The sequence below is a fragment of the Lynx canadensis genome, chromosome E2 (assembly GCF_007474595.2).
Source record: "Lynx canadensis isolate LIC74 chromosome E2, mLynCan4.pri.v2, whole genome shotgun sequence".
In the NCBI taxonomy this organism is placed as follows: domain Eukaryota; kingdom Metazoa; phylum Chordata; class Mammalia; order Carnivora; family Felidae; genus Lynx; species Lynx canadensis.
In genome coordinates, this window is record NC_044317.1 from 10,599,716 (window position 1) to 10,616,838 (window position 17,123).

The 17,123-nt window shown below is 38.1% G+C and overlaps 1 protein-coding gene across 1 annotated transcript; it reads right to left on the reverse strand.

Annotated features, from left to right (window-relative positions):
- Positions 1 to 5,211: 5,211 nt before the first annotated feature.
- LOC115503111 (metalloproteinase inhibitor 1-like) lies at positions 5,212 to 6,714 on the reverse strand. Its single transcript, XM_030299149.1, has 5 exons — positions 6,600 to 6,714; positions 6,343 to 6,416; positions 6,081 to 6,195; positions 5,700 to 5,821; positions 5,212 to 5,424 (listed from the first exon to the last, which is right to left on the reverse strand). The coding sequence occupies exons 1-5, from the start codon at positions 6,712 to 6,714 to the stop codon at positions 5,212 to 5,214; spliced, it is 639 nt and encodes a 212-aa protein (XP_030155009.1).
- Between the last annotated feature and the right edge of the window lie 10,409 nt (positions 6,715 to 17,123).

Sequence of the window (17,123 nt, forward strand, 5' to 3'; positions counted from 1 at the left end):
GGACTGCCCATCCAGGGCTGATCTGCTTCCTTGCCCAGGGTATCCTGAAGCCCCAGGGCTGGATTCATTCAAACTACAGAGGGAACACAGTGTGCTGACACTCCAAGTTTGACTTCTTTCTTCATGAGCGGCTTTGAGTAACAATAAATTAAAATTGAATAGATGTAGCATGCAATATGGGAATGTACAACTAGGAGCAGAAAGAAAGCATCTTGGTGTCTACAAGGCAGAAGCTAATTCTACCATGAGTGATCCACCAAATGTTCTTTCAGCCCAGGAGCTATTGCTTTCTCTCTCCTGCTGTACCTTGCTCCGTCTCCCTCTTCTTCTTCTTTTTTTTTTTTTTTTTTGTTCTCCTTCTATCTTCATTGCCTTTACTTATTCCTTGTTTTCTTTCTGTTTTTGCCCATTCTTTATATTTGGTGTACCTCTTTGTCTTCTCTTTTCCCTATCATCACTACCTGCACCAAGCCTTTTTCTTTACTCACAAAATTTGACCCCCTGATGGACAAAGACAGACCCAGAGTTGTTAATAGATGGGCTGGCTTGGTGTGTTGAAACAAGGTGAAAATGGATGGCTACCATATGATATGCTAACACAAGGGTGACTTTCAGACAAAGAGATGAGGGAAAAATTCTTCCAATTCAGAGAGGACAAGGAAGTGCTCCTGGTTATATTGGTTCTGTGGAAAGAGAAATGACCTGAAGTTAAAAAATACCTGCATTAGTTTTCTAGGACTACCATAGTGAAGTAACACAGACTGGTTGGTTTAAACAACATAAATTTATTTTCTCACAACTATGGAGACTAGAAGTTCAAGACCAAGCTGTGAGTAGTGTTGGTTTCTTTTGGGGCTTGTCTCCCTGGCTTGTACATGGTTGTCTTTTCCTGTGTCTTCACATGGCCCTTCCTCTGTGTGTGTCTGTGTCCTAATCTCTTTTTATAAGGATGCCAGTCATATTGGATTAGTGACCCAATGACCCCTAGTGACCTCCTTTTATTTAATTATGCCTTTAATGACCCTCTCTCTAACTACAGTAACGTTCTGAGGTACTGGGGGTTAGGACATCAACATATAAATTTTGGGAGCACAATTCAGCATATAATAATAAATGGACACATGGGCAGTGGTAAATGAATGTTCCAGTCCATTTCCATCAGCAGCTAATTGCAGATGGTGTCACATGGAGGGGAGGCTCCACCTAGCCAACCCATGGAATCACAAGAAGTAATAAAATGATGGCTACCGATGTAATCAAATTTATAATGAAATGGACACACAATGCAACTTGCACATTTCAATCACACAGTCTAAAGAATTTTTGTGAATAAATACACTAGGTAACAATATCTTAATCAAGAGACAGAAAAACAGCATAAATACTCCAAGTCTCTCATACATGTTTGGAGCTAATCATTCCCTTAGGCCAGACAAACATTGACCTATTTTCTAAAAATGTAATTTTGGATGTTCTAGAATTTAACATAAATAGTTAGCAATCTCTTTTATAAATGGTTTCTTCCTCTCAGGACAATGCTTATAAAATGCATCCACGTTGTCATTTATACTGGTAGTTCGTTCCTTTTCTTGGTGGTTACTATTACATTGTATGAATAAACCAAAATTTGTTTATTCATTCAATTACTGATAACAAATGTTTATTTCCCAGGATTTTTGCCATTATGAATAAAGCTATTATATACATTCATTACAAGTCTCCTTATTTTTAAAGAAGTTCTCTGTTTTCATTATTTGTATAAATAATATGTTTGTAATCTGTTGATCCTATGATAATTGTATCATTAACTTCATAAGAAAATGTTGAATGTTTTCCAAGTTGGTTGCAATATTTTATAATCCCAAGAACAAACTGGAAGAATTCCAGTTACTTCAAATCCTTGTCAACACTTGGTATTGTCATTCTTTTAAATTTTAGCCATTGTAGTGAATACAAAGTTGTATCTTATAGAGGCTTTATTTGTGTTTTTCCAATAATATTTTTAGGGACCATTGGCCATTCCTGTATCATGTTGTTTTTAATATTTTTTTTAATGTTTATTAGTTTTTGAGAAAGAAAGAGAGAGAGAGCATACTTACGGGCAGGAGAATGTCAAAAAGAGGGAGACAGAGAATTCAAAGCAGGCTCTGTGCAGTGAGCACAGAGCGTGATGCAGGGCTCAAACCCACCAACTGTGAGATCATGACCTGAGCCAAAATCAAGAGTTGGCCACTTAACTCACTGAGCATCCCATGTATCATGTTTTATGAAGTGTCTATTCAGACATTTTGCTCATTTTTATTGTTATTTTTCCTTTTGAGTAGCAAGAGGTTTTTTTTCTTTTAATATATTCTGGATATAGCATGTTTGTCAGATATATGTGTTTTGCATTTAACTCCCCTCTCTGGGGCTCATTCTCTTATTTTTGGAATTGCAGCTTTTGAAGAATGAAAGTTTTAAATTTTAATGAGGCACAATTTATAAGTTTGTCTTTTATACTTTCTGGTTTTTGTGCCCTATGTAAGAAACTATTCCCTATGCAACTGATAAATTTCATTTCATTTAGTCTCTCAGCAGATAAAGCTTCCTAGGAAATATATGTCACCTACATATACACAAATATTTATAAACATTTTTGTGACTGTGTGTGTGTGTGTGCACATGTGTGTGTGGCCTGATAGGCACAGAAAACCTTCCTGTTCCCATTTGGTTCCCTAAGTCTGTGCCATTTTTTCCACAGTCTTCTTTTCTAGAATTCTCTTCTGATTCCAAGGTCACTGGTTGAACTCCAGGGAGAGAGAGATCGCAGACAATTGGTGCGTGGATTTGGCAGCCTCTTCTGTGCCTATTAACCATAACCATGTCTACTTACATTCTTGACCTTCTGCCAGGAGATCTATGTTTCTCTGAGAGTTTTAAATGGGAAGACCTGCTCACTGGAAGGTTGAAATTGGGGGTCGGGATCAATTAGGTTGGGATTGTAGATGTAGAAATATCAGGCGGTGTCTTTATTCCTGGTAATGCATGTAAGTTCACCCAGATTTCTGAGTCTGCACCATGTCCCCTAGGGCCTCCTTTCCCAGAATGGACCCAGGTGTGTTTGGGACCCTTTGGGGCCTTAGGGTAGAAACTGTGTGCATGTGAGTTTGAATGAGTGGATTTATGTTAAAAACTACATAAACCTGGTACTATATTGGTAAATTTACTTTACAGGGGTACATGCTGAAACTACTTTACATATATACTAGGTTCGAACAAATAATAAAATAAAAGTCAAGTTTCCTATTGTCAGAAAAAAAAGGTACAAATAATCAATAGGTGAGAGCTATAATGAGCACTATATTATTCTGTAGTTGGCATTAGTATGAAACTCAGGTTTATTTTAATATATATTGAGAGAAAGGGTCATAGTTATAACCATGTGGATATACTTAAATTCATATGCATACATATGTTTCCTAGTTCTGTCTACTGAGAAGGCCTGGAAGCAGTGACACCCCAGTAGCAATGACGAACCCGTGTCCAGATACGATTTTCTAAATTCCATTATTCAACTAAAAACCAATGGGACATGGCGAAGAGTATAAAAAGGAAAAACGGTGCCTTTCCAGTGGAGAAACTTGGCGGACCCCAGCCTAACCAAGTGATCATTGTTAACACTATCAGTGATGTAATATCAAGGCTAGGTACTTGTGATACAGTGCAATGAGAGTAAGTATTTCCTCTTTGTGCTATTCTTGAAAATCGACAGCCCCAGTCTGATCATGAAAATACAACAGACACATCCAAATTGAGGGAGTCTCCAGAACACCAGTACACTGTAAAACTTCCAGGTCACTGAAAATGAAGTTCCATTAAGAAGTTGTCACAGACCAGGGGTGCCTGGGTGGCTCAGTCATTTAAGCGTCCGACTCTTATTTCGGCTCGGGACATGATCTCATGGTTCATGAGTTTGAGCCCCCATCTGTCAGCCCAGAGCCTGCTTGGGATTCTCTCTCTCTCTCTCTCTCTCTCTCTCTCTCTCTCAAAAACAAATAAATAAACTTCAAGAAATTAAAAAAAAAAAGTTGTCACAGACCAGACTAATTTCTGCAGTATCCTGGATTAGATTCTGGCACAAAAAAGAGGGAAAAGTGGTAGAAATCTGAATAAAGTGTCATTTAGTTAATAGTATTGTACTCATGTTAATGTCTTAGCTTTAACAAATATACCAGTGTTGCATAAGATGTTACCATTAGAGCAAACTAGGTAAAGAATATGTATGAATTCTTTGTACTATCTTGGTACCTTCCTCTGTAAATCCAAAATGATCCCAAAATTTAAAATAATTAACAAAATAAAATTAGATTAATAAAATACATAATTAAATTAAATAATAACACGGAGAAGACACTCTTTTTGGAAGGACTCTGGGAAATTTTTAAGTTCATAAATTATGTTCAAAGGGAAACTTCAACCAATTCCCCAAAACACTCTTCAGACCTAATTTTTATCATAAAGCTGTAAATCCTTTCCAATTCCAATCTATGTCTGTGTCTTATATTTTTATAGTGTTTATGGTACTTTGGTTTATTTGGGGAAAGATATTTTATTTTAGAGTAGTGGAATTTATCAACATTTTCCTTCATATATTTTGGAACTTTTGTGATTTGAAGTCCTAAAAATATTGCCTTTTGTGTTCTTATAAAAGTTTAAAAGTCTTTTATTTTCAGAATTTTAATATGACAAGGAACAATGTTTATATTTGCAAGTGAGTCTTCATTCTGTGGGAACAAGGAATATCCTTTCTCCTGTGATTTATGGTTCTGCAAATCATCTGGGGAAGGTTAAGGGTGTGTCAGGTGGAGTGTGACCTTGGTCAGATTGGATCTGGATCTGTCCCTTTGTTTGGACCCAGGGCTCTTGCTTTGAGAGGATGAGGAAATGTCAGGAATTGTGGAATAAGAAGGATTAGAGTCTGGCATGAGGTTGCTGGATGAAGAAGAAATAAAAGATAATTGATGAACCGAGAAGATAAAGGGAATTTGTCATCAGGGTGGTTTATCAACTTGGGATTTGTTTTTGTAAGTTTTATTGATGCGTACACTACTTACAGAAAGTAAACAAAACTTAAGCGTACACTTCAGTGGAGGTGTACAAAACTAACTCAGTTCTGTTAACAGCAGCCAGACCAGGAGACAGAATGTTAAACTCTATTATATGATTCCGGGCCTAGTGAACAGAGGTCGCTGGGGCCGAGGTTTGGTACGGATAGTTCATCTGGATGCGGGTCCATTCACAGTACCCATTCATGGAGGGCACACACGTGGAGAACAAGGAATGGTTTCCCTCCCATACCTTGTAGTGACAGTCTTTTTGTTTCCACACACACTCTCCAAAGTCAGGTTGAGGGCAGGGATGCCAGCAGTGGAGGCAGGGCTGAACCTAGGTGTGGAGGGAGATAACAGAACTGCCCACTTCCTGTTCATACACTCCATCCTGGACCGACAAGGGCAACAAGGGTCTGTCAACAAGGAGAGGCTAAGGGGAGCAGTGAGGAAGGAAAGGACAGAAAGGGAACAGTGGGAAGAGGTCAGGGAATGGAAGGAAGGTGAAAGAGCAAGGGTCATCCAGAGGGAGACAGCAGGGAGGAAGATCTGGGAACAAGGACGTGGGACAAGAGTAGTGCCTGGGCTGCAGAGAAAAATCACCATACTCACTTGACATTTGCATCCTGTTCTGTATGCTGCCTCAAAACCTAGCCTCTGCTCTCTGGTGAGCTGGTACCAGAAATAGACCAGATGGCATCTTGTGAAGCGCAATGTGCCCCCCCTCAGATAGCCTGCAGTGATGGGGGAGCATGGCCTGAGTTAGTATACCATGTATGCATATCCCCTGGGAAGTCAGACCAGAGGGTCTAGAACCCCTGAGGCTGGTACAGAGTCAGCCATGAATGAGGGTCCAGCATTGCCCCAGGAAGAGTCTGTCAGATCATGATAATGGGGCCCTTGGTCCTTGGTGGGGTTAGTTGCAGAAGTCAGGTGGTCCTTTTAGGAGGAGGTAGCAAGGTTGAGGGGCTGTATGTGGACAGGGATGTTCACCTGCGATAAGTAATAGTGATTGTTGAGTGGTCCTCAGCCTATAACTACAGTCTTTCCAACTGATGGGTGAGTAGATCTCGTGGATTGTTGGCATGCCTCTGGGAGCCTTGAGTACCTGCAATGGGAGGGAAAGAGTGACTAGGACCTTAGGTTTACATAGAAGTTGCTAGGCTCCAGAAACCATCCAAATCTCTCAGCAAGAGCAGATAGTCTTGCTGATTTTGAGGAAAGGAGGTAAGAAGAAAGGAGGTACTGAGTTTACCTTAAGGACATTGACTCTGAAACCTTGTTTTGTCACGGTGTTGTTTCCTGGTCCTTGTAGATCAGCTAATATGACTGGGAGGAGGAAGAAATGGGTCAGGGGCCCATAGCTTCATTGCTCTAGGATTCCCACATCCAAAGTCTCATGAAGGCATTGATCAGATCACCCACCTCTGAGCTCCCCCACCTCTGCATTTCTACACCCTATGGTGAGAGCTCCTTGGTGGAGACTTCTCTAAGGTGTCCCCTTAGACTCACCGACATCTGATGTGCAGTAATATGTCTGAGGGTGCTGAATTTTACAATCACAAGCATTGCAAGGTGTTGACAGGGCCAGGAGCAAAGGAAAGATTACCAGGAATGAAGGATCCATGATTGGGCCCTAGGGAACACAGGGCATAAATTACAGCATGAACTTCTAGCCCAGCTCCTCCATCCACCTCTAGACAGAAACTGGGATAACTTCGGGTGACTGTTTATCTCCCTTAATGTTTAAGGGCCTGAGAAAGATTGGATCTAGCTCCTGGATGCATGAAGTCTATGTTCTACGTCTAAAATGCCTTACCTCTGTCAGTCTGAGCCAAGGTGTCCCGCGGCTTCTGCAGAACACCTAGCACCAGGAAGGATAAATAGCCCTCTGCATTTCCTTTTCGCCCTAGAGCATATCCACTGGGAAGGTACAATTTGATAAGTGGGTGTATTAGCTGGAATCATTTTTCTCTCATCTGCATTTCCTTTCATCCTTCAGGCATATCAACCAGGCAGGTACTGTGTGATTACTGCATGCACTGTCACTTGGAATCTCTCTGTATGGTTATTCAAAGAGCCACCAAATTGATCCATTCCTGGTCAGTATTTTGGGCTGAGCTGTGTCCCTCTGAAATTCCCATGTTGAAGTCATAACCCCCAGTCCCTCAGAATGTGACTGTATTTACAGATAGGGTCTTTAAAGAGGGAGTTAAGGTAAAATGAGGTCATTAGGGTGGACCCTAATCTGATATGACTGGTACTTTTATGAGAGGACGTTAGGACACAGACACACGTAGAAGGAATGCCATGTGAACATAAAAAAAGAAGGTGGCAATCTATAAATTAAGGACATACTCTCAGAATAAGACAACCTTGCTGAAACCTTGATCTTGGACTTCTAGGCTCCAGAACTGTGAGGAAATAAGTTTCTGTTGTTTAAGCCACTCAGTCTATGGTGCTTTCGTATGGAAGCCCTAGAAAACCAACAGACACCTTTGTTTTATTTTTAAATATATTTAGGACCATGGGGTGCTTGGGTGGCTCGGTTGGTTAAGCATTCGACTTTGGCTCAGGTCATGATCTCATGGTTTGGGGGTTCAAGCCCTGCGTTGGGCTCTGTGCTGACAGCTCAGAGCCTGGAGCCTGCTTCGGATTCTGTGTCTCCCTCTCTCTCTGCCCCTCCCCTGCTCACACTCTGTCTCTCTCTCTCTCTCTCTCTCTCTCAAAAATGAATAAACGTGTAAAAAAAAAAGAAATGTATTTAGGACCTTTATACAATTTAAATTTGCATTAGGATTTGAAGAAAACAAAGTCACCTGCAATACCAAATCTACCAAACAAAACTTATTCACTCATTCAATTTCAACTCCTTTCCCGCAGCTCTCTTCTCTGCTACTTGCCCTACACCCCCCACCATGATTCAATTTACTATGTTGTGGTTTATCTTCCTGTTGCTCCTTTAATGGAAATACCTATAGGCACAGACACAAGGGGTGCCTGGTGGGCTCAGTCAGTGAGGGCTCAGAGCACATGAGGCTTGGTCTCTGGATTGTGAGTTCAAGCCCCACATTGGGTGTGGAGCCTACTTAAAATAAAAATTTAAAAGAAAAAGCACAGACATAAGCACATCCATTGTGGTGCACTAAATATAGCTTTGGTCATCTTGCCATTTTTATTTTAGGGCATACCTCATGACACTCCTCATTCTTTATACAGTTGTATAGTACTCCGTGTTGATAGGCCCTGGATTATCCAACCATTTCCTAATAATTGGTTCTTTCAACAGTTTTCTGTGGGAATACATCTTGTTGGAGCACCTGGGTGGCTCAGTGGGTTGAGTGTTTGACTCATGATTTCAGCTTGGGTCATGAACCCAGGGTCGTGGGATCGAGCCCCGCGTTGGGCTCCATGCTGAGTGTGGAGCCTGCTTGGGATTCTCCCCCTCTGCCTCTCTCCCTGAGTTGCACTCTCTCTCTAAAATAAAGATCGGAAAAAAAATTAAAAAAAATACATGCATCTTTTCTTGTATTTAACAAGGTATCTTTATTTTTTAAGCATATTTTTATATTTTTTTATTTTAACCACTCAGTGCTCACCATGACAAGGGCTCTACTTATTCCCCATCTCCTATTTCACCTGGAATCCCTCCCCCCCCCCCCCCCTCTGGTAACCATCAGTTTGTTCCCTACCGTTCAGAGTCTGGTTCTTGGTTGTTTCTGTCTCTTTTTTTCCCTTTGCTCATTTGTTTAGTTTCTTAAATTCCACATATGAGTGAAATCATATGGTATTTGACTTTCTCTGACTTATTTCACTTAGTATTATAGTCTCTACCTCCATCCATGTTGTTGCAAATGACAAGATTTCATTCTTTTTTTATGGCTGAATAATATACATGCTACATCTTCTTTATCCATTAATCTATCAGTGAACACTTGGGCTGCTTCCATATCTTGGCTATTATGAATAATGCTGCTATAAACGTAGGGGTGCAGGTATCCCTTTGAATCAGTGCTTTTGTATTCTTTGGGTACCCAGTAGTGTGACGGCTCATTTGTAGGGTAGTTCTATTTTTAAATTTTTGATGAACTTTCATATTATCTTCCACGGTGGTTGCACCAGTTTGCACTCCCACCAACAGTGCAAGAAGGTTCTCCCTTCTCCACATCCTCAACAACACCTGTTTCCTGTGTTGTTGATTTTAGCATCCTGACAGGTGTGAGGTGATACCTCATTGGAGTTTTGATTTACGTTTCCCTGATGATAAGTGATGATGAGCACTTTTTCATGTGTCTGTTGGCCATATGTAGGTCTTCTTTGGAGAAATGTTTGTTCATGTCTTCTGCCTATATTTAATTGGGTTATTTGATTTTTGGGTGTTGAGTTTTAGAAGTTCTTTATATAGTTTGGATACTAACCCTTTATCAGATACGCCATTTACAAATATCTTATTCCATTCCATACGTTGCCTTTTAGCTTTGCTGATTTGATGTAGTCCCAATAGTTTATTTTTTCTTTTGTTTCCCTTGCTTCAAAAGGCATATCTAGAAAGAAGGTCCTGTGGCCAATGCCAGAGAAATTAACTGCTGTGCTCTCTCTAAGATTTTTATGGTATCTGGTCTCACATTTAGGTTTTTCATCCATTTTGAATTGATTTTTGTGTATGGTGTAATAAAGTAGTCTAGTTTCATTCTTTTGTGTTTTGCTGTCCAGTTTTCCCAACACTATTTGTTGAAGAGACTATCTTGTCCCCATTTGATATTCTTTCTTGCTTTGTCAAAGATTAATTGACCATATAATTGTGGGTTTATTTCTGGATTTTTCTATTCTGTTGACTTATGTTCTATTTTTGTGCCAGTATCATCTGTTTTGATTACTACAGCTCTGTAGTATAACCTGAAGTCTGGAATTGTGATGCCTCCAGCTTTACTCTTCCTTTTCAAGACAGCTTTGTCTATTCGGGGTCTTTTGCCATTCCATACAAATTTTAGGATTGTTTGTTCCAGTTTTGTGAAAAATGCTGTTGGTTATTTGATAGGGATTGCATTAAATGTGTAGATTGCTTTGGGTAGTACAGACATAGATATATGTCTTTACAAGTGACTTCTAGAAATAGGGTTGGAGTAAGAGCCATTGGCATTGTTTTTCTGTGACTTGTCCATATCTTGTCCTATTTTTTCTACAGGGTTATTGACTGTTTCTCTATTTTTAGAAACTATATATTAAAAACATTAACTCTCCATGGTATAATTGTATTTATTTTTCTCATATAACATTTTACTCATCTTGAGTTAAAAATATATAATCAGTTTAACAATATTTTGATTAACTGCACCTGGAATTTGAATCATAGTTAGCAAATGCTTCCACTACTAACAAGTATTAGAGGATTTTACCATGATTCTTTCCATAATTTCACTTTTTATATTTAGATCTCTAACCAATTTGGGATTTCTTTTAGTATCAGTATGATTCATGAGCACAATTTTATTTTTGCCATATGGATATCCAATTAACCCAATACCTCTATTACAAAGCTCTCTTTTTCCATACTTAACTGAGATATCACCTTTAGCATATACTAAATTTGCAGATGTATTTGAGACTATAAAATGATTTTCTATTTAATTTATTTGTGCATTCCTTCATCAGTATCACATTAGATTTTAAAACATAATTGAATATGTCCTAGATATTTTAATATTTTTCTAGAGGGGAATTTCTCTTTTTCATTTTTGGCTTTTTCCAACTGCTGGTTGCCCCCAGTTTTGGTCTCATGGCACCTTTCCATCTTCCAAGCCAGCGATGGCTGGTCAAGTGTTTCTCACATCACAGTGTATGACATTGACTCTTCTGCCGTCTTTTCTCACATTTAAAGGATCTTTGTGATTGCATTGGCTCCACTCTGATAAGCCATGATAATCTAATGTTTATTTATTCTTTAAGATAAAGAGAGAATGAGAAAGAGAGAAAGAGAGAGAGAAAATGAGCAGGGGAGGGGCAGAGAGGGAGACAAAGAATCTGAAGCAGGCTCCAGGCTCCGAGCTGTCAGCACAGACTCCAACGCGGGGCTCGAACCCACAAACAGTGAGATCATGGCCTGAGCCAAAGTCAGCCGCTTTAACCAAGAGAGCCACCCAGGTGCCCCCATGATAATCTATTTTTAAGTGACCTCATTACAAACTTGATTCCATTTGTAACATTAATATACATAATGTTATTTAATATGACATTTATAGGTTCCAAGGATCAGTATCTGGTTATCTTTGGAGGGGCATTATTTTGACTACCATAGGGGTCTCTCAGTATCTCTCTGTCTCTCTCTGTCTTATACACACACACACACACACACACACACACACACACACATTTTTCCTATCCAGGGATATGGAGCTCCACCAGACACATTATGAGAGCTCCACCAGACACACCATCCTTTTTACATTTTGTGAGGCTCTTCATTGGAATTATCTCAAGGCAAACAGAGCTACATTGATGCATTTCAAGTTAACTGTTTTATTTTTCAATAAATTTTAAATAAATGGTTTTATTTTATTCCATAAAATATTCGCTGTTTTCTTTTAGTCTGGCTTTTTTTCCTTACAGTGTCTTCTGAATAATACACATATTTTCCTTTAATTAAGCAAAAGTTGTTTTCTAAACCTTTCATGTTTTTGTTGTTGTTGTTGTAATATAGGAATTATTTGCCTATGCCAAGGTTGTAAAAATGTTTTGTTTTCCTCTAGAAGTTGTAGGCATAAACTTTTGCCCTTACGTTTAAGATCCATTTCAAGTCAATGTTTGTGTGTGGTCTGGGGACAGAATAAAAGTTAATTATTTTCCATATAACATCAATTGTTCTGGCATAATTTCTTGAGAAGACCAATTTTCTCCATTATATTACCCTAGCCTCTTTGTTGAAAATCAATGCACCCTACATGTGTGAGTTTGTTTCTGTATATTTTCCTCTACTACCTATATAAGTATTCTCATGCTAATACCACATTTTGTTACTGTAGCTTTATGATATACTTGAAATTTTGTAGTGTTATTCTTTTAGATGTATTCTTTTTTTTTTTTTTTTAAACCCATCTTGGCTATTTCCATTGCATACAGAGCCTGCAGCATATACAATTTAGATACTGCTTGTCAAAAATGCCTGCTAGGCTTTTGACTAGAATTGATTTGAATCTAGAGATTATTTTAAGGAAACTGATACCAATAGTGAGCCTTTCAAACCATGAGCATTTTATCTCTATTTATTATACCATTTAAAATTTCTCTCTGCAGTTTTGTATTTAGTGTTATGAGTCTGGCACATGTTTTGTTAAATTTGTTCTTAACCATTTCTTATTTTTATGCTGTTGAGTAGGTATTGATTTTTATTAAAAAATTTTTTTAATGTTTATTTTTGAAGGAGAGACAGAGTGTGAGTGGGGGAGGGGCAGAGAGAGAGACACACACACACACAGAATCTGAAGTAGGCTCCAGGCTCCGAGCTGTCAGCACAGAGCCCGACGCGGGGCTCCATCTCGTCAACTGCGAGATCATGACTGGAGCTGAAGTCAGACGCTCAAGCTCAACCGACTGAGCCACCCAGGCGCCCCAATATTTAATTTCAATTTGTAATTGTTCCTGTCGTATACAAATGAGTACGAGTGAATTTTCTACATTGTTCTTGTCCCTGTGACTTAGTCAAGTTCACGTATTGGTTATAGTAGCTTTTCTTTAGATTTCTTAATAAATTTTACATACAAGATTTTGCCATCCATGAATAACAACTGTTTTTCTTATTATTTTCCAATCACTATGACTTTTATTCCTTTGAATTGCCTTATATACTGACTAGAACTTTTGTTACAATAAAGAATAGTAGGGTTGAATAATGGCGGGCATAAGAGCAGAAATCTTTACCGTGCTGCCTATCTTAAGGAGAAATCATTCAGTCTTTCACTTTTAAGTATGATGTTGGTTGTAAAGTGTTATTATACTTTCTTTAATATGTTAACAAATATTCTCTCCTATTGCTATGTTTCTGAGAGATATTATCAAAAATAACTGTTGGGGGTGCCTGGGTGGCTCAGTTGGTTAAGCATGTGACTCTTGGTTTTCGGCTCAGGTCATGATCTCATGGTTCATGAGTTCGAGCCCTGCATCAGGCACTGTGCTGGTGGCTTGGGGCCTGCTTGGGATTCTCTGTCTCCCTCCCTATCTGCCCCTCCTCTGCTTCCACTCTGTCTCTCTCTCAAAAAATTGAATTTTGCTAGATTTTTTTTTCTGCATCTACATACATAACTAAATTGATCCTCTTTAACCATTTATTTGGTTAATGTAGTAAACTGCATCATTTGGTTTTTGGAAAGATAAATCAACTTTCAGCCATATTGCTGGATTTAATTTGCTAATATTTTCTTGTGGAATTTATGTGTATGTTCCTGAAGAATATTGATATTAGAGGGTGTGTGTGTGTGTATGTGTGTGTGTGTATGTATGTATTTTCTTGTGTTCAGTGTCATAATAATTTTTCACTGATAAAATAACCTAAGAAAAGACATTTCTCTTCTTTTTTCTTAGAGTTTGTGAATGAATGTATTATTTCTGCCTTAAAAGTTTGTTAGATTAAGTGGTGAAGCAAAGTTTATTTGGATGGTAAGAAAATTTCAGTGAACAAAGTCAATTTCCTTGACTGATGCAGCGGTAATTAAATTTCTAATTATTCTTGTGTGTATTTTGGAAATCTTTATCTTTCATGGAATTTGTCCAATTCACCTATACTTTCAAACTTATTAGCATAAAGTTCTTTATAATATTCCCTAATTTTATTTTTATGTGTGATATATCCGTAGTGATGTTCTTTTATCATTCCAGACAATGGTAATCTGCACATTTTCCCATTTTTCCTTGATTAATACACCCCTTGAGTTGTCAATTTGATTGCCCTTTTCAAAAGACAACCTTTTTTGGTTTAATCACTATTCTCTATTTTCCTATTGATTCCCATTCGTTTTCTGAAAGAAGGTAAGAAGAGACCCTATTTCTGATTTTCCATATCCTAGAAGCAGTACTCCTTCTTGCCTGGTCAGTTATGTATAAGACCTGGCAGATGGGGATGGGGAGAAGGGCTTTCATAGTAACAGAGAGAGCAGTAGCATTAACAGGCATTTACTGAGCACTCACTATGTTACCTGCCAATGATTAATATTAATAAGGGAAGGCTATCTTTCTGCTTCTTCAACTTTGTTGCATCATTCAGTTCTCATTATGGCAATGTGAGATTGTCCAGTATTGCAAGTATTACTGTTGACTCACCTAATAAGCCTTGGTCTTTGATTACCTCACAAGCAGAGCAAGTATTGCCCAACCAGAGAATATCATTGCTTGTTTCCATTTACCATGTATCTGGGATCAAAAACGAACAGGGACGTTGGCTAGGCAATACACACCAACTTGTCACTGTGGAGTCTAATGTTTCACCCACTAGTTTGAGAAAAAAAAAAAAAAAAAAAAACAGTCTTAGTCTCACCATGAAATTGCTATATGATAAGGAACTCTTTTGATTCAGTTCTTTTCTAAAAAATTAAGAATGATGTGCTAAATGTTTTTTGGCTCTTACAGGGGAGAAGTCTGTTTTATAGCTATTATAGAGCGAAATTAAATTATAGTCAGTAAAACTGGTTTTGAACAGCTAAGTTCAACTTTGAGTTGGGACACTCAGAATTTAACCATTTTTCATTATTTCACCTAAAGAAGAACAACTGGTCTTGAGTCAAGGCAAAAATACTAATTAATACATTAAAAGGTGGAGGGTTTTATGATGTTTAAAATGAGTGACAAAGAAAGTTCGGTAGAATGATTAAAAGAAAACTATGAGGGAGAGATGAAGAAGGATGTTTTGAATTAATTTTTTTTGTTTTTAGTTTTACATTTGCTTCATTGACTATAAGAATAGTGTCCATACATCATTCTTTGATTCAGGTATTACTTATGGAGCACCTAATATAAGTCAATCCCTAAGGAAACAGGAGACAAGAACAGTCTGATTTTCCAAGTTAATAAAAAGGTGTGTTGGTGGAGGTAGGTGGCTGGGAAACGTATCATAATAGGGTGACAAGTGCATTAGGACACATAAGAGACACCTTATATGGTCTTGGGGGTAGGATAGAGCAAGGGAGGAATTTATTATAAGCTTGAAATAGGGAAACATGCAAAAATAGTAAGAGAACAGGAGTTTTAATAGTTAATCACTACAAATACGTGAAATCAGCTCTACAACGGAAGATAAAATTACCTTGCTGGTGACAAGGGACTAGTCTCCCCATTGCTGTTTTATGTATTGAGAAGATAAAAAGAGTAAATGAAAAAAATTTAAGGTCTTGTTTTTTTAATAAAACCTTTTTCTTAAATTATGAAAGACATGAAAAGGACATCAAAGACATAGAAAGTGAAGATTTTGTGGGTCAAGATAACAGGGACACAGTGACCATAACAACCAAGAACAAGTTTGAATAATTCTGAAGAATAATTAACGTCCAAGGGCACCTGGGTGGTTCATTCAGCTGAGCAACTGACTCTTGATTTCTGCTCAGGTCATGATCTCAAAGTCATGGGATTGAGCCCCACATGAGGCTCTGGGCTGAGTGTGGAATCTGCCCGAGATTCATTCTCTCTCTCTCTCTCTCTCTCTCTCTCTCCCCCTTGCTCCCTCTGCCCCTCTCCCCTGCTCATACTGTCTCCATGCTCTCTCACTCTCAAAAAAAAAAAAAAAAATAATAATGTCCAAAACTTAAATGAAAAGATGACAATGTGTCCTTTTTAAAGTCATAGGTCATCATTAAAAGGTCTCATCCAAGGATTATTCAATTATTTAAGAGGACCCATCTGTGTTTGATTTTGTTCTTTACTACTTGATGGGAGCATTGATAATATCATTTAATATGTTCACTTTTAGATTTCTATCTCACCAGAAATCTACACTCCAAAGGTTTCAGTTTATGGTCCTAAAGAGCATTAGCCAGTTTTATATCTATTAACAAATTCATTTCACCATTCATCTGAATGACTCTTTACATTTCTGTTCCTTGAATTCTGCTTTGAAACAGGTATATCATCTGATTGATTGCTTCATTTCTTAACAAACTTAATTAAACTGTTGGCATATCCTTATCATATGTTTATGTAAGTTGTGTTTTTAACTTTTTGAAATTATCCCTCAACAAAAGGCATTACTCTATAAGTAAAGTCCAACAGGAAATGCTGAGATTATTAGACGTGATTTAATAATAGACAACTCACAACCCCTCTGTTAGAGCAATCTGAAAGCCTACTTTGCTTTTGGCTTAAAAACTGGATCAAAAATCTAAAGTTCCCAGTGGGCTCCACCCCAAAGATGAGGACCTAGAAATTAAATGGCCCACCATTGGGGTGCCTGTGTGGCTCAATCAGTTAAGCGTCCGACTTCAGCTCAGGTCATGATCTCGCAGTTTGTGAGTTTGAGCCCTATGTGGGACTCTGGGCTGACAGCTCAGAGACTAGGGCCTGCTTTGGATTCTGTGTCTCCCTCTCTCTTTGCACCTCCCCTACTCGCACTGTCTCTCTCTCTCTCAAAAATAAATAAACATTAAAAAAATTTTTTTTAATAAATAAATGGCCCACCATCACATCAAAATAAAATCTTATTGCTGAGTGAAAAGTTCATGATTTTGTCCTAGCACTCTTTGTATATGTATACACAAACAGATTTGAAATGATAATTACCATATCTCAGAGCAGAAAGGTATGAGATGATAAGGTGCTTTCATTTCCCACTTGGTACAACTGTATCTTTAAATATCTGAAAATGAGCATCTATTAGCTTTAATAAAACATAAATTAAAACAACAAAAATATCCCATACTGAAAAATGGCAATTTCGTATTATTTGTATTAATCATTCCTACTGTAACGCTTTGAAATCAACATGGGTAATTTGGAAAGGAGTATTCCACTTAAATTTTTTCTTCCATTGGTTGAATACTGAAAATCCTATAACAATACCAC

Bases quoted from the DNA above. Each gene is read 5' to 3' on its own strand.
- LOC115503111 (XM_030299149.1), bottom strand. From the start codon at position 6,714: ATGGATCCTTCATTCCTGGTAATCTTTCCTTTGCTCCTGGCCCTGTCA. The intron at 5,822-6,080 runs GTGAACATCCCT...CCATCACTGCAG, and splicing joins ATCACTATTACTTATCGCAG to GCTATCTGAGGGGGGGCACA. The intron at 5,425-5,699 runs GTGAGTATGGTG...CTCCACACCTAG, and splicing joins GAACAGGATGCAAATGTCAA to GTTCAGCCCTGCCTCCACTG.